Source organism: Rhipicephalus microplus, chromosome 5 (assembly GCF_043290135.1).
Source record: "Rhipicephalus microplus isolate Deutch F79 chromosome 5, USDA_Rmic, whole genome shotgun sequence".
Taxonomy (NCBI): Eukaryota; Metazoa; Arthropoda; class Arachnida; order Ixodida; family Ixodidae; genus Rhipicephalus; species Rhipicephalus microplus.
The window spans coordinates 1,397,315-1,415,273 of NC_134704.1; the positions used below are offsets into that span (position 1 = coordinate 1,397,315).

The 17,959-nt window shown below is 48.5% G+C and overlaps 1 protein-coding gene across 6 annotated transcripts in view; it reads left to right on the plus strand.

The window, feature by feature from the left end:
* Nucleotides 1–17,959, plus strand: part of LOC119174040 (intermembrane lipid transfer protein VPS13A) — a 1,344,268-nt gene that overhangs the window by 565,865 nt on the left and 760,444 nt on the right. For all 6 annotated transcript variants that reach the window (XM_075894208.1, XM_075894209.1, XM_075894213.1 and 3 more), the window contains 3 exons: nt 7,662–7,866; nt 7,925–8,116; nt 10,383–10,516. In XM_075894208.1, the coding sequence (XP_075750323.1) occupies nt 7,662–7,866; nt 7,925–8,116; nt 10,383–10,516 (531 nt within the window). The remainder of the gene's footprint in view (nt 1–7,661; nt 7,867–7,924; nt 8,117–10,382; nt 10,517–17,959) is intronic.

Sequence of the window (17,959 nt, forward strand, 5' to 3'; positions counted from 1 at the left end):
GCATTGAGTGACGCTGGTCACCGGATTTGCCAACTCCCTTCCAAAATTTCAGAAGGCGGGCGAGAAACCAGTTGAGCGACTCTCGGATGTTCCAATAGCAAACGCGAGCTCACTCAAAAAAAGGTCTGCCCAGTCCCTTTGACTTTCGGAAAGGCCGCCAACATCGGTTTGAGCGTACGATTGACGCGCTCTGTCAAATGGGACTGGGGATGGTAGGGTGAAGTGGTGCAGTTATCGATTCCGAGGGAAGGGCACGTGACACCAAACACCCGAGTGGTGAAATACGAAGCATTGTCCGTGATGAGCCTTTTCGGGAAGCCAAACCCACAAAACACTTCCTGCAGCTTCTCAAGCACTGCTCGCACTGTCACCTTCCGAAGAGGAAACAATTCCACCCATTTAGAAAAGTGATCAACGAATACCATCAGGTAAAGAAACCCCTGCTTACTTCTGGAAAATGGTCCCATTAGATAGCAGGTGGCCACTTGCCACGGACGCTCACTGGCAATCGGTTTCATCAGACCGGGCGGTTTGCCACCCCTTGATTTCACCGTTTGACAGACGCGGCAAAAACCGCAATAGCGAAAAATGTCTCGCTTCATGTTGGGCCAGGTCACAACGCGACTCAATTTTGCAAAAACTTTCGAGCCTCTCAGGTGACCAGCCATGGGTTCATCGTGAGAGGATCGCAACAGTGCAGCTCTCTGAATTTTGGGCATAACCACCTTAAACAGATCGATGTACTCATCGTCAGTGGCTATATACTTCAGCAGGAGTCCGTCATGGTTCAGCAAATATGAATCCGTCGGGGAATCAGCGACACACGCTGGTTCGAGCCCCCTATTCGGACCTGCTTCAGGACAAGCAGCGTCACGGCCCTCCGTCTCATCGAGACGGTCACTATCGGCGCCCACTGCAGGACAAGCAGCGTTACGGCGCTCCGTCTCTCAGAAACGGTCACATATTTTGCAACAAAACGGATCACTTTGCTGGGCCTTCAGAAGCTCTTCTCTGCTGAAAGCGATTCCCATTCTCCCAAAATGGGGGAGTCTAGTATTGCTCCCACTCAAGACCACAGTAACAACTTCTTGAGTCGGCGTCACAGATTCCCTCTCGGCCTCGTGGCCTTCGAAAAGCTCCCCCGCTAGGCTGCTTCGCGGTGCGCCGCTTACTTAGTTAGCAGCCAAGGTTTATCCGCATGAAGACTCACCCTCCTCGCCGAATGATGGCGAAGCTGCAGTTTCACCCCCGACGCTTGCATCTGCAAACCGCTAGCGGCTGTCACACTGGGATCAAGGTCCTCAGCAGACAATAAGGCACGAGATAGCGCATCAGCTACTACGTTGGTGCTCACCTTTCGATGCTGCACTAAAAAGACATAGTGCTGTATCAGGAGAGCCCAGTGTGCCATCCTGCCGGCAGGGTCACGGAGCCGCATCAGCCAGCTGAGCGCACTGTGATCCGTTTGCACCACGAATTTCATCCCATCAAGATAGATGTCAAAGTTCCGCAGTGCAAACACGTTGGCGAGGCACTTCTTTTTGGTCACGGAACAATTTTTCTCCGCAGAGACCAAGGAGCGGCTGGCAAATACCAACGGCTGCAACACGCCATCGTATTCCTGTAGGAGGACAGCTCCTAAACCCAGATTGCTCGCATCAGTTTGTACAACAAACGGTCTGGTCAAGTTGAGTAGCTTGAGCTGCGCTGTCTCCGCTATGGCGTTAGACAGTGGGCAAAACGCCTGCTGCTGCTAAACATTGCCACTCAGCAGACTTACTCATGAGCTTGTTCAGGGTCCCTGCAGTCGGGCACAGGACGGAATGAAGGAACAGTAAAAATTGACCATTCCTGAAAAGCGGCGAAGGCCACGTACGTCCTTGGGCAGGGAAGAATCAAGGATAGCTCGAAGTTTCTCCCGATCTGGCTCTATGGAGCCTTCGCCCAGCGTAAACCTGAGTAACTGAACACGGGTCTGCGCTAATTGAACCTTAGCGGGATTTAATGTCATTCTGGCAGTCCTCATCCTCTCGAGTACATTGGCAACATGGGCCAAGTGGTCTTCGAAAGTTCGTGAATAAATCACGATGTAGTTAAGGTAGCACATGCAGTATGACCACTTTGCTTCTTCAAGGACGCAGTCCATGAGTCTTTGAAATGTCGCAGGAGCATTGCAAAGAGCAAAGGGCATACGAGTAAACTCGAACAACCCTCTGTAAGACGTGAACGCAGTTTTACACTGGTCTGGTCATGGTTACCCATCCGGACCTGTAGGTAACCTTTAGAGGCGTCAAGCGTGGTAAAGTACTGTGCATCACCCAGGTTACCTACGATGGAGTTTACCGTGGGGAGCGAATGGGCATCCTTACGAGTCACTCCAGTCAGACGGGATTGTTGATGCAAAGGTGATGACTGCCATCTTTCTTGGGCACCAACACAATTGGAGATGCCCAGGAGCTAGACGAGCCACAATAATGCCAACCGCAAGCATGTCGTCTAGCAACCCATCGATACTCTGCCTTTTGTCGAGACTGACGGGCCTGGGGTTACACTTCAAAGGAAGGGCGTCACCAGTTTTGATCACATGGCTCACTAAATCGGTGCAGACGTGAAGAGCACGTCGTACTGGCGTAACAGTGTCGACAGACGAGCCTTCTGTGCATCATCCAACTGATTCGAACAGGCCACCAAAAGATGTAGTGCCTCTTCGTGTAGTGTCAGTCAATCCACACAAGGGTTTCGAGCCGACGGGTGTGGAACGCCAGGGTAGGACCCTGAAGTTGGCGCCCGAGACGGTTCGTGCCGTGTCTCTCGTTTCCGGGGGGAACTGTGTGAAGGCAAATGCGTTGAGCAGGAGCTTGGCCCCGAACTCTGCGCAGGACACGTTTCCGATGCTTCTGCGATAAAGGCAATGATAATTGCCGGCGGGCTGATGAACGACTTGAGTTGGCAAAATAGTCCATCACGATAGCTGCCATTCGCAATGTCCACAATGACACCGGTTTTAAGGAGAAAGTCCCTACCGAGAATCACTAGAACATTGAGCCCTGGAAGATGAACAAGACGGCAGCATCTCATCTGATCTCCCTATCTGACAGTCAACCTTGCAGTGCCTGTCGAATGGGCCACGCCTTTCACAAAGTTGAATGTCGTTTGGCTGTCCCGCAAGCACACTGAGTGCTTCTGCAAGTGGAACAACACCTGTTTACCGAACAATGAGGCGCTAGCCAGTGTCCAGCAAAGCCAAAAATTCAAGGTCGGCAATGGTGACCAGAATGAACGGCACGCATGTATCAGCAAGAAAAGTGCTTGCCCTGAACGCAGAGAAAACAAACAAAGGTTGAGTCTCTAGTGCATTCACGAACGACCCGGAAACCCGTTTTTCTGCCTCGCAGGAGGCCTGGATCCGGTGCATTCCCTTGCTATATGCCTTCGTTCACAGCAGCAGTAACTGCGAACTCCATCACGGTCTGTTTTCACAGACAGAGCAGTCTCTAGCTGTCGTCGTCGGGTCGCTACGTTATCGCAGGATACGTTTCTGTGAGCCTCAGCTCCCACATTACGTTGGGTCGGAAAGTGTTCTTGTGTGGAGGTTTCAGGTGGTGCAGCGCAGGCTGCCCCCCTTTCATGCGTATAGGGATCAAGAGCCCTATCGCTCAACTCCCACGCAAAGCCGGTTGCAGCCGCAAAGGTGGCGCCGAGAGGCTGTAGCCATTGGGAAAGGGTCAAGACCCCTCTCCAATCGCAGCACGGCTCAAAGGCATCGCTGGTGGGTGGTGGCGGGCGATAGCTATGCACGGCGAGAATGCCGCCTTGAATGCGCTTTGCTTTGGCGGCCAACTCCTCCGAGTCACGCGAGCGGCCGCCGTGCAGGCATGCCGAAAAGGTCAGATGTGCCTGCCGTATCACCCGTTCGACACGCTCCTTGATCGAGGTTCGGGGCTCAGCGATAGAAATAAGTTCATCTATCGCACGTACATACTCCTGTGAAGACTCGTCAGGAGCTTGTGTACGGAGCTCGGGCTCTCACCGCATCCTACTTTCGTAGTCAGTGGGTAGGAATTCGCGCAAAAAGCTTGCACGAAACTCCTCGAGGGTTGCTGCACGGTAACTTGTAAGCCAATACCATCTCGCCGTCATGTCAGTCAGCGCAGTTGGAACAACACGTTCGAGCACCACCTGATCATCCGAACCCATTGCTCTCTGATAACGTGACAGAGAGTCGAGGTAATCTCGGGCGGTGAGCTGATCACCGTATCCGCTCTAGGTTGGCAAGGGCAACATAACAACAGGGTGACCGCTTTTCAGACCGGTTGAAAGCGTTTGCACAGCTCCCGAGAGTGCTTCGATCAAGTGCACAATGTTCTGCAGCAACGTCTTCGTCGTCGCGACAGCTTCATAGAAAGCCGTTGGTGCGTTAGCAGCGTGGTCAAGCGAAGGTGAGCAGTCACCCAGCTCGATCAGTAGGGCGGTTTCAAGCGGACCACCGCCCTGCCCGCCACTCCCGGAGCAAAACAGGCTCCTTGTGGGATTAGCTTGTCAAACAAGATGCACACTTAATGCGGCTACCATCGACAATTCAGGCGCCTGTTCAGCGTGCGTTCGAAATGTCGGTTGCACGGCTGATGGCGGGCAAAAGTCGGCGAGAGTCAAAGCCTGCGCCCCACAGTCAGTTCCCACAGGGAACTGACTGTGAGCGCTGTGCTGACGAACTGTCATACATGCCGAAGGGTGCATCAGCAGTCAGAGGCGCTTGTGCGTACCGTTCGGGTAGGGCAAGAGGCCCATTCCGAAATGACGCGCCATCTCCTAAGGGAGCGGCTAGGCGCCTCGTGTCGTCACTGCAATAGAGGGTGCCGACATTGACGGATGCCGAAGGTTTCCTGTCAATAGAGGCCATTGCCTCCTTGTGCATTGTGGCATTCGCTAACAGGGACAGCGGACAAAAGTACCGCGAAGCAGCCTTGTTGCGATGAGCCCGAATCTCACAGGCGAACTGACTTGTAAGAGCAGTCAAAAGCTTAGAGCTTTTGATACCGCGTTGGGCGCCAGTGTAGTGTACACATATTCCGAAGGAGTATGGCCACTAGCGTGGGTCTGGTCCTAGTGAGCCGCAGGGCACGCGTTAACCGTTGCCGGGGCGAGAACACGATACTGCTCAAGTTCGCAACACTTTATAGTCTGTGGCGATACCAATCGCAGTACAGCCCGTTGCAAAGGCGTGGCGGGAAAGCAAATAGGCTTATCCACGCCACGGGCATAAAAGTACTACACAGGGTGCAACGAGCACGTCTCTTGTTGTGAAGGTGATTCACGGAGACACCGGGACCAAGACCCCGTTGCTCGAGCGAGGGCAAAGGCGCTCACCTTGGCTTTGGAGGGAGATGGGTCGGCGTAGCTTGGCCACGCACTAGGACACCGTACCACCCTTCGGCCGAGCGTACATAGAGGGGCAACAAATAGGTGAGCGTTCACCTCGAGTGCGAGGTGCGGTCAGCGAAATCTGACTAGCTCCGAGCGACGGGAGTCGACGGACGGAAAAGATTGCGTGGCTCATCGTCAGCTCTCCTGGAGAGTATCTGCCCCGCTTCTGAGGCACGCGTGCAAGACCCCTCAGGAGACCCTGTGCGTGGCGCCACAGTTGACATTTGCTACCGGGTGAGAGGGTTAATTGTCACTTCGCTCTCCCAGCGTGGCAGACAGCGGAGGAGGGGAGTCATGTCAGGACATGAGAAGGGCAGAAAAGGCGGCAAAACCCGCGCAAAGGCAGCGGGCTAGCCTCAATTTCCTTAATCTGTGTGCATCCACCTAGTCTCAACTGCATAGGGAAATCAGATTGAACATCTATGACTTCTAAGTGCACAAGAAAAAATAAAAATGGAAAGATTGTCATCCACAATGGAAATGAGTTTTAGAAACAGAAGGCTTCCTAGCTGATGAGTCTTCATCTGAACTGTGGACCTTCCTGAAACACCACCATCTAAGCTCGCCAGAAGATTGCAGGGCGCATTAGCTGAATGTGAAAATTCAATTTTGTACAAGGAAGTTCATGAAAGGGCCTTTCTTGCCCTTTTTTGTTATTTTTTGTTTTCACCTAATAAAATAATTGATTTGCCAAACAGAAGAAACTGAATAATATTATCGTTACAGTATTTGAAATATGTAAGCATAAATTTTACACAATCTGGCATGTTGTAAAGGGCGAAAATAACGTACCACAATTTACTGTATAGAATTTAATTACTGCATCTACTCGCGTAATGAATGCGCTTCTTTCCCCAAAAAATCAAAGCTAAATTATGGGTGTGTTTATTATGCGGAGAAAGTTTTATTAAAGCTTTTTCGAAATGAGCAAAAAAGATTGCTTAGCCTTTCTTCTCAGTGGACATACTCATGCACTATTTGGAAACAGCTTTTTTGTTGCTCTTCACATATTTTTGGTGGTTGATGACGCTATCTTCTGCAAGCTATCTTCCCTTGGCCACCCATGCACTCCATAAAAGCTTTCTTGAGACTTTGTTTTCCTGCAATCATTTAACAGCAATAGTGGTATCTGCTGTGATCTCAAGAGGTGCTCAGAAGCGTGCGCTACAATGCTACGATGCACTTTGCCAACTTCGCGGCAACCTCGCACAACGGCATCGTTGACAATGCAGCATGCAACCAACATTGCAGCAAGCTACCATCAAAGCATGAAAATAGCGCCAATCAAAATAAACCATCACTAACAAGCAGAGGAGGCGCTGTAACAAAATTAATGACAAAATATGGCCACCACCTCGCTGTCCACTTAAGGAGGTACTGTAGAATAGGTAGCTTATATCTTACGTTCGTTGAAGTACACACGGATACAAGCACGAAGAGCAAATTACAACAGACACAAAAATTAGGGGTGCTACCATGTTGCGGAAATTGTGCCATTTTTTTTCTTGGCAACAAGAAATTTTTTCTGATTTTCCTAAAAACACAACGCAATGATGACGAATGCCTTCATGACTGCCGTGGCGACAGCAAATCCTGTCATGATTGCTTGAAAATCACGTGGATGTGATTGGGCCTGACTGTCTTGTGTTTGCAAGAAGGGGCCCACAGTTTGCTGGCGCAGGCACTTTTGTCCTTCACTCGTGTTGTACTAGTCAGCTGCGATGTCTCTACTCTCACTCTGCTCGTGAACCCCGCTGTGGTGCACAGATTATTAAACAAGGCTGAAGACTTGCCACACACAGGTAGAATGAGAAACAAAACTTCGTGCAGCAGTGGGTGATGGCGGGGGGGGGGGGGGGGGGGGGTTCAATGGGGATCGGTGCATAATAAAGAATGCAAAAACTCCAAAGGCAAGAGGTGTCAGGTTTCGGTTTGCGGGACTGCATACCATGAATGTAGTGATGTGCCTATTATGTGGGAGAAAAAAAAACCTAAACTTCAGTGACTGAAGTTAGGTGTGTTTATTATGCAAGTTCATTAATTATGCATTTAAATATAGAAATGAAACTTTTGCTTCGCGTACTATTTCGACAGGCATATGTGCACACATTTAGTTTTTTCTGCCTCATGTTTAGTAATCGCATCAGACTTAAAAAGCTCACCATGATTGCAATGTTGTATCAGTGCAGAAAATTTCATTTATTGTGAGGTCAGTGAAAGAGCGCAACTCTGTGCAGGTTTTCAGGGAACAGGGTTATTCTATCGTCTCTGCACAAGATAGCCACAGCTCAAAGCTGCTCGGCGGTGCAACGGATGGAGTGTCCAATCTGGGTTCCTGTGGCAGTGCCAGCACTTCTGATGATGCCAGCGAGACTGAGATGACCGTTATCCGCAAGCAACCGTTTGCCAGGCCTAAGAGGGCAATGAGCCACAAGTCTAAGGGTATGACGTCCAGCAGCCAGGCTTCACTTTGCTCATCCCATTATGCTTTGCATTGCAGAGTCCTCAACACTGCTGGCAATCGACTCTGACTCAGAGACTGATGAGAATGTCCTGCAAAAGATCACCCAGGCGTTTGGGCACCTCTTCTCGGACCACAGCAGTGAGGACAACGAGGATGAATCGGAGGAGACGGAAATGGCTGATAACGAGCTTTCCGCTGCTGATGACCGGCCAGTATTTTTGGAGAAAGGTGCTTGTTTGTGCAGCAATTACAAAAGGAAGTGCTATTCGCAACTTTCATGACCTATAGGTGGCACGACTGTACATCCAAGATGGTGGTAATTGAAATGATCACTTCGAGAGAAATGGTATTGGAAAGTACACTTTTGGGGAAGAGTGCACTTTTTCGCTCTTCAGTGGCCCTTGGATTTATGTTCTTTTAGAAAGTACGGGAACGCTTACATACTATATTATGTAAAGAAATGCTTGGTAGTGCATTGGGTAGATAATTATGCACAAAATTGTAAATAAGGCACACACGTACGCTCTTCACATTGCTTGCTGGCTGTGCGTAATCACACACAACGCCTGGTGTCATGTTGGAAAAGTGTCATAACGGGAGCCTGAGTACAAATTACTCAGTAATGTCCGAAACATTTTCGGAGACATGCTTTATCTTACAGTTTCTTGCATTGTTTCTGCGCAAAGCTTGTTCAGCTCACCTAAAGTCACGAAGTAGAATAAGCAGACGAAGAAAAAAAATTTTTTCTATACTGAAGCAGAAACCCCAACGGAAGCATGTCATATTGCTGCCAGTATGATTTTAAACTGCCTTCTTGATCAAAAGAACAACAAAATGTCAAGAGAATAAATTCGGCAAGCAGTGAAGAAAACCAGTGGTAATATGCAATTTTCTTGTTTAAGAGGTTGCGTTCCTATTACTATTTCATGTTTCAGTGTTTAAAAAGTACAAAACATAGCCTGGTGCAGGTCAGGAACGACAAAAAAAAAGTGCCATCAACAAGTAAGACCGAACACAAATTGCTGCAGAAGTGAAGGTCATGGAGGCAATTTGAAAACGCTTCAGATCTCTAGTGATGCGGCGAATGTTTTGAAACAGCTCCTTTTCTTCTATTCTTGAGGCAGAACGCATTCCTAATTTATTTCTGATACTGTTTGCACAGAGACCTCGTTGAGCAGACGGAATTATGCACAAAAACTATAAACCTGGAAGCTGTGGTGCTAGTACACAAAAGAAGTGCTGCAAACATTTAAGGGCCTTTGTTATTCGCCTGCTAAATTTAACCCTCTTAACCACTCATGGCATTTTGGGGCGTTAATTCGAACGGAAGGCTTTTCCTCGCACTGTAGGCCGTGAGCATCGAGGCTCGTGGTGAAATCAGTTGTCTTTTCTTTCGACTTTCCCTTTAACTTAAGAAACTCAATGGGTTACGGTAAAATCGAGGCTGTTCACCACCTTGAAAAATGACTTCAAACGGGGGGAAACAAGCAGCAGCATCTGTTGTTAGAAGCAGGTCCAAAACTTCAATCTATTGAATAGAGCTTCCCACTGCCACTACTCTGCGACCCCATGGTACCTGAAAGTTGCGAACATGGTTTTCTAAGAATGAAACACTCGATTCACCTGGAAAAAAGAAGAAAAAGTTCATCCTTTCAAAAACCACAAAGAAGTTTTATAAGCTTCAAAAAATTATTTATTGCATATCAACATAGTGAATTGTTCAAATGTGAATAATGAAGTCTCCCACAGTGTATGGAAGTGCAGAATAATAAATGCCAACTGCAAATTTGAAATTCTCTTGTTTCGGAGACTTGGCACAGAAGAGTTGATCATAACTGCTATTGTTTATTGATGTAGAAGTTGGTGTTCGACGGTTGAGGACTTTGTCAAGTAAAATGCACACTTTTGGGACGATGTACTTATCTCGCATTTGCTGAATCAGGGCTTTTCATAGGCCTAGCAGATAGACAGCATCATAGAGTTTTTTATACGTACAGTAACTCCAGTGCTAGGGTCTATGGGAGCTGAAAGGCACAGCACTTCAGCGAGCATGGGAAGAATGAGTAGTACACAAATTAGCCTATGATTGGTACTTTGAGCTTTGTTTGACTTCATGTGGTTTGGGGCTGCTTTGCTAGGAAACAATAATCAGCAAATTTTCAATAGTTGCACTTGCACCACCCCAACTTTTTGAGCTTACCAATTCAAATCCACTCACAAAGTTTAACAAAACCAAAACTTAGCAATAAACACAGCCACAAGGGTGTTTGAAGCCCGCACACACACAAAAAAAGACAAATTTGTTTACTACCCATAATTCTCATGGTCGCTGAATAATCGTAGCTCAGAGTTCCTTTAACTAATTTTAGGAAACTTAACAGACAACATGGATAACCCAAGCTTCATTCAGAGTGAGCATTTAGACTCATCCGTGACACTTTACGGCACTTGTAGGTGAAAAATGCTTCAGTGCTGAACGTTGATTACAATGCAGGTGATGCTCGGGACGACACACAAGACAGCTCGGCCGATACTGCTCTTGCAACGTACATCCTTGCTGAATCTCGAGACTGTCTTTCCATTAACGTCACCTCCACTGCAGTTCAAATTTTCTTCAAGTTTTGGCATGTACGTAGCGTTTCTCGATTTTTCCTCAAAAGGTATTTAAAAACTGTAGAAAGTGCATTTTAATTTTGTACTATATAGAAGTTGAGCTCACTTATAATGAACCTGAGCGTGATGGGTCATCCGTTACCTCTATCCCGAAGTTCCTAGTAGATAAAACACAGCTTTAAGAAGTTACAAGTTAAAACCCAAACTTTTTTTGCATAAAATAGTTCGTAAGATGCAAGTTTTGAAGAGCAGAAGTACCTAATAGGGATTGTCTCAAGCTTATTTAAGGAGAGATGCAATTCAGAAAAAAAATTTCGTTAATCTGTAGCCTAGGGATGTGAAATTTTCGCTGTAGCATACTGCAGAAACAGGTTTCTTAACAGCACACCCTAAGAAGCAACTGGGAAAGGACGTGAAATTCTCCACTGCTGTCACGCACAAAAACGCAACGGCTAGGTTCATCGACTCTCCCACACGGCGCAGAGATGGCACTCAAGGCAGGTTGTCAATGAACACGGTTTTTTTTACCCAAGATACAGCACAGCGCGACAATCATGGGCTTGGGCAGGGCACACCACAAGACCAACCTAGTGTATGCGTGCCGGCAGGCGCTATGTTTAACACACAAAGTGTGGCAGTTGAGTGTGCGTACGAGAAGCCGCCTGCTAAAGCAGTGCATCTACCTCTCCTGCAGGCCAGTGTGTGTCTCCGCGGCTGCGGGCTACGGTAAGGGGGGGATTGCGGGCGGCCGATGTGGATCGGTGCAGCACCGTGACGTAAGCTAGCTTGACTTAAGGGGGAGGCGCATTGTCCGGGCAAGTTCCGACATGCATCTCTATGCGGGAAAGAGAGAGAGATAGAAAAAGCCTTTATTAATAAAGGCATGAAGGAAAAGGGCGTGAGAGGAACTAGCATGGCTTTAGCAACGAGTCAGGTCCGCTGTATCATAGCTCAGAGGACGTCGGTAAATCCATCGTGGAGAGCATCGTCCCATTGCTCCTCATTATGTAAGGGGTGAAGGAAAGCAGGTAAGGGAGAAAAGAAATTCGCAGTGCACTCGATCCAGACATAGGAGGTCGTGGGCGAGCTTCCGTAGCCGGCATAACGCTGTGCATAACACTGTGGGTAGAATTTATGAAGAGATACCAGATTAGGAAAAATTTTAGTCTGTAGCTGGTATAACGCTGCTGCCTCCTCTCACGAGAAAGATAGCGGTGGGGTGCTGTGAGTGCGACGGACATTCCTATAGTGACAAAGAATGTCGTAAGTGAGGAGAGGATCTCCCGACCCCGAAATGATCACCTCGCCTTGCCTGGTCGCCCGGCGGAAAATTTCACGGGCAACAGCATGTGCGCATTCATTGCCCAGCAAAGAGGCATGACCACGAGTCCAGAGTAAGCAGATGTGAAAGGTACTGTTTCACTCAACGGAAATCAATTGATAATTTGGTGCACTGCTCTTGGTATGCCTTGTTTGGACAGAAAGGCCCGACATGCATTTCGCGAGTCTGTCAATATGTACACCTCACTGCAAACATAGATGGCGTATCGTATTACCAGAGGGACTCCAAAAATATTGCTGTCCCACATATTTCAGCCGAATACTGCAGGAAATGTGTAACATTTGTGAGTGCGAGCTTTGTCCATGTAAAAAGTATGCAATTTCGAGATGTTTTTGAGCATTCTGATGAGATATCGTACGTGACATTTGCGCCGTCCTTTGTCATGCTGGGGGTGCATGTTACATGATAAGGGATGAACAGTTAGTATTTTCTGTATGGCAGGCTATAAGGGTGTGGGACTGGTTTGAATCTCGAGTGATGGGACGGGATATTCGAGCCGTGAGAGGAGATTGCGGCCAGTAGGAATGAGTAGGAGGCGTTGGCGCTGACTGACCCAATCTCCCTGGAGCAGCTTGCTTAGTGTGTTGTGTGTCCCCAACTTAAGAACAAGTGCATTTCGGAGCACCATGGGCCAGCTTTGCCACTTTGCGGATCATGGTGTCTATGCGCAGTTGTTGCGATTGGGTCAATCGCTAAAAGGGCAAGTGAACGTCAGCTGGCTGATCACACAGGCCTCTACCAAGCGCATCAAGTCGTCTTCTTTAAGCCTGGAGCATCGATTTGGAACCCGCTAGATCATGTACAGAATTTGGTAAAGTAATAATGAAATAAACGAATAAGAATAAAAAGCCAACAGTGTAGTTAGCTTTGCCATCTGCTTGAACATGTAGTTCAAGGATACGGGCACGTGAGACATGTTGTATGGTTATGCCATCCACGTACACAATGATCGGAGGAGGAGGTCTACTGTTTCAGGAGCGATTGACTATGAGCTCGGATTTTCGAGGAGCACATTGCAAGCCTCCTTTTTTAGTGTACTCAATGACAGTGTCCACTGCTTTCTGCAGTCGGCCCTGGATGGTTCCATCAGAACCCCGTGTTGACCAGATCTATAGTGATGTCATCCGCATTAATTAAGTGGGCAACATCGGGGATCTGGTCGAGCAAGCAGGGAAGCTCTGCCAGTGCGATATTAAAATATGTAGCAGAAAAAACAGAGTCCTGTGGTGTGCAAGGTGCTGTAAAGTGGATCGTACCTGACTGATGCGATTCCATTCCTACAGTAGCCGTATGATCATGAAAAAATGAGCGGATGTAGTTATGGATTCAAGTTCCACAATGCGACTCGGCTAGATTCTGAAGGATTGTGTTGTGTTCAACATGACTGAAGGCCCCCTTCAAGTCTGAAGCAATGAGTGCTCTCGTTTCGGTGCGAGAAGGAGGCTCTAGGATTTCTTCCGCTAGTTGTTGTAACAGTACATCTTTGGTCGATAAATGAGCTTAGTATCCGAATCCAGAATGCGTGAAGAAGGATTGCTGTTTTAAGGGCTGTAGATGCCGCAAGAGTACATGCTTTATCAGCTTGCCGCCAATGCAAGAGGTTAGGGATAAAGGACGTAGGTTTCGAACCTGAACTGGTTTGCCAGGCTGGAGATCAACGAAATATCAGTGTGTTGCCACGTTTCGGGAAGCGTATCTTGGCACCAGTATTCATTGAATAGGCTGGTGAGGTGTGTGATATCTGCATCACTTAAGCTGCGGAGTGTGGTGACCCAAATGTGGTCTGCTCCCGGTTCTGTGTTACGTTGTAGATCTTGTAACACTATCTGTACTTTTTCAACCGTAATATCTGCATCCAACAATTCATTTGTCTCGCCTACATGCAGATTGTACGGTAACACAGTGTTGGGCCTGTCGGAATGAAATGATTGTAGCGTCGTGCCAGTCTTGGCCAGCTGCCGCACTGAAGAAAAAGAGAGCCGCGTGGCTCGTGACGCGCGAGCCACGAAGAATTCAGAACGACTGAGCTGGAGCTCCTAGTTTGGCTGCACACTGTAGCGGCGGCTCAGCCTATGCCTACGCCTCAAATAAAAGCTGTGACCTCACCATGGGCTCCTCGCCGCCGTCTCGTCTCATGTTTCGCTACATTTGGTGCCGCCAGACCAACGGACAGGTGACCGGCACTGCACCGCTGCCCCTGAGCTTCGCAACCATGTTCCAGCCAGCTCACGCCTTGCAGTGGCACTTTGATTTACCTCTTCCATTGTTCCGCACCACCGACATCAAGTTGTGGTTTCAAGAGTCCGAGGCTGCCTTGGAGCTCAACAGCATCTGGCTCGAAGAATTCCTATTTGAGGTGCCTGATTACAATCTACTGCGAGATCTCAAATGCCACCTCACGTACTTTGAATGGAGCTCTCGTTCTTACGATAACCTGCGCGACGCCATGCTCCAGTATTACGGCATCAAACATCGCCTTCCCAAAAGCGACACCACAGTGCCTGGCTCATCTTCATGCAAGCCTCCCGCACCACGGCCAGTTCAGACCACCAGCCTGCCAACAGCCCCCGGCTACACAGGTGATACAGATCACCCTGCCGCTTCAAGCGGCCTGGTGACCGAAAGGCCCGCGCCCCCGGGTCTTTGATTCCTGTCTCCGAGATCTTGGCTTTGCCACGAAAGCCACTTCCTCTTCTTTCCATGACAAATTCAATGCCAGTTACGGCATCGCGCACTATTGGGTTCAGTGCAGAACACTGTCCTGCTGCAACGACTCCCGATTCGCCAATGATAGATGAGCCAGTTGATCCGCCTGGTGACTTCTCGGGCACAACCACCACGCTTTCCACTAGGACAGTAGCTACCACGTACAACGCATCGGTCTAGCCAGGATTTTATCTACCCGCGTATGCTCCGACAGCCACGCAAGCAGTCAATCAGCATGCTGCCCTGCGTGTGTGGTACTCGTCACTGGGCCTTCAAGGAAATCTCACCGCCACTGGTTCAAAGTCCAGTGCTATCCCAGGGTCGGCATCTCCTCTGGCCGACACTCCCCTTAACGAGTCTCGGACATGCCAATGGCCAAGTCCCAAAAGTGCAAGCGCTCCAGCCCCAAGTACACCAACGGCTCATTGAGACTACGCATCTCTCCCGCTTGGGTTTCCAAGACGAGCCAAAGACACAGGCAGCCTTGCACCCGCCCTTTCAAACTGGCTCAGTGTTCAAGGGTCCACTGCAGGAAGGCTCAAGTGGGACGAAGGCACCCCTTGACACGCCGTCAAGTAGAAAAGGCACACCGGTATCGATGCTCTCTGCACCAGCAGTCGACATTGTGCCGTCGACGTCCTACGCACCACCAGCACCGCTGACAGTTATACCATGCTGCATCTCCAATGCCACCACACTACTTGCGCTGCAGCTCAACACCAATGGTACCCATCATACTGGGCATGTTCCACCACCCGTCGACCTGTGCGCTCATGGCAGCACTGTCGACGCCGCACAACATGCCAATCGGCAGCATATCACATATTCCCGCGCCTACGTCGGGAGCACGAGACATGGGTAGCCCACCCATACTGCCGACCACCAGCGTTTCTACCGGCAGTGTCTGTCTCTCACCTTTCTTCCCCACTCTGGGGCTCTCAGCATCGCCCTCCGGAGCTACGCCACAGACCTTATGTCTTTTAAGATGACGACTTTGACTTCTCCATGGACAATCCATGGACTGTCACTCTTGTATATAGTATCTGTAGCTCTTGCTTTTTCTTTGGTACTTATGTTTCAAATCGCGCAAAGCAGTAGAGGGGAGCCGATGTAGCGTCACGCCAGTCTTGGCCAGCTGCCGTACTGAAGAACAAGAAAGCCGTGTGGCTCGTGATGCGCGAGCCACGAGGAATTCAGAATGGCTGAGCTCTTGGCCTGGCTGGTCGCTGTAGCGGTGGCTCAACCTACGCCTGCATCTCGAATAAAAGCTGTGACCTCGCACGGGCTCATCGCCGCCATTTCTTCTCATGTTTCTCAGCATGTTTTTCTAGCTTCCCAAGAAATCTCAAGGCGTCGTCCTGATACTCGTGCATTATGATGTGTAACTTTCTAAATGTTTTTCTCTTCATGGTGGTGGGGTCTGTGAGGGATCGAATAATCGACCATGTTTCTGCGCTGTCTAATCTTCCTGCAAACCAGTTGCAGAATCTTTGCCAGTTGTTTCTGGTGAGAATCGCTACATATCCTTAAGATTCTCACGTGAAAACCAACTCACAGTAGTTGCAGACAAAATGGCCTGGCAGTGAAACCACGGTGGTCATGTTCCCAGCGCCCGCGCAAGCTGAGGCAACAAGGCGCTAAAGAGGAGGGTGCACTTGATGCCCACGTTTCCCCCTCGTAAAGACTAAGGCCAGCCTGTGAAAAAGGATGTCTGAAACCAAATATAAGGTCAGCTCAACACCAAGGGGGCTGGCCAACAGGGCAAAGTTCAGCAGGAACCTGCTGTTTCCACGAAGGCCAGGAAAGAAGTGTGCCGCACATCACGAAGAAGTGAAGTTATGGCTTCTGTTGACACGAGTCCAAGGTCACCCAACACTTCCACCAAAAGTTCTGCCACACGAGGAGAACCCACTGCCATGAAGGAGGTCCGCAGCGCCGGATGAACAGGGCAAGACTGCACGGGGGGGCAGCCAACACACCCCCCCGAAAAACAACAAATCTTTCCGCTATTGTTACAAACAAAAAGTGACACTCGATCACACTTGTCTGTCCAGCACCCTCTTCAAATAAAGCAGGTGCCCTATCCCCGAAAAAAAAAAAATTCTGCCTGCGCCTTTCAAATAAATAAGGTTCATCTACGCCTTCAATATGTGGACAATTCTAAGCGAACGAGTCTGTTGGAATTACACATCGTATACATTGCGTGTAAAAATATATTTAGAAATTGTTGTGCTTCTTTTTGAACAGCTAAGAAAAAAATAGACAGGCCACACCGGCAGTCTTGTGCAAATTAGTGCCACAGCCCTGCTGTGCTTGATATCGGTGAGCTTGTAAGCCTCACAGCCGGCACAGATGACATAAATGGTATAATTTTTATATAAGGATCCATTTCCTACATAAACTCCTTGGATTGTAGCGGAAATTAGCTGAGGAGTTAGGAAAAGGGCTTTCAATGTGATGGAAGAATGATTTAAGAAGAAATAGAAGGCAGTGCAATATACGACATACAGCCAATATTTAAAATGACTTTTTTTTGGAAAAGCTCTTTCGCAATTTTTATTTCACACGTAACACGACGATCAAGCATGCTTGAGTGAATTAGCAGTAGGATAGTAAACATGCTGACCTGTAGCATGCTGGGCTGTCAAAGTAGCTATGCCTCCTAGGAAAACACTTGCGATCAGCGGCACTTCTTCGAACTCCAAATAACCCTGCGAGTGTGGCACGGCCTTGGCGGCGAGCTTAGTGGTAGAGCATCGAACGCGTTATTTGAAGTTCGCAGGTTCGATTCCTGCCCACAGCAAGTTATCTTTTCACCCACTTTTCTTTCTTCATATTTACATTATAATTCAGTCTAATAACTTCCCTATACTTTTCTTGACATCTTTGTCTGTTAAATCTCATTATTATTGTGTCAAAACACGGAAACACGAGCCTTTAAGTATACACTTCTTTCCTTTATTTATTAACGAGGGACTATTGGTCAGCTGCCAACTGGTAATAAGTTTACGTGCTACGGGACATCACACAGGTTCATTAAGAGTGTGCCACACTCGCCGCCATGGCTACTGGTGGCGCTGACTGACACTCGCAAGTTTAAATTCACATATACACCGAATAAAGTGCCTGGGGGGATAGCTTCCGTGGTAGCTCAGTGGTAGAGCATCGAACGTGTTTTTCGAAGGTCGCAGATTCAGTTCATGCTCACGGCAAGTTATCTTTTACCCACTTTTCTTTCTTCATATTTACATTACATTTTTGTCTAATAACTTCCCCTATACTTTCCTTGTCATCTTTGTCTGTTAGATCTCAATAATGTTGTGTCAAAACATGGAAACGCGAGCCTTTAAGTATACACTTTGTGGGAATGGAGGCTAGCCCGCTTCCTTTGCGCGGGCTTTGCCGTCTTT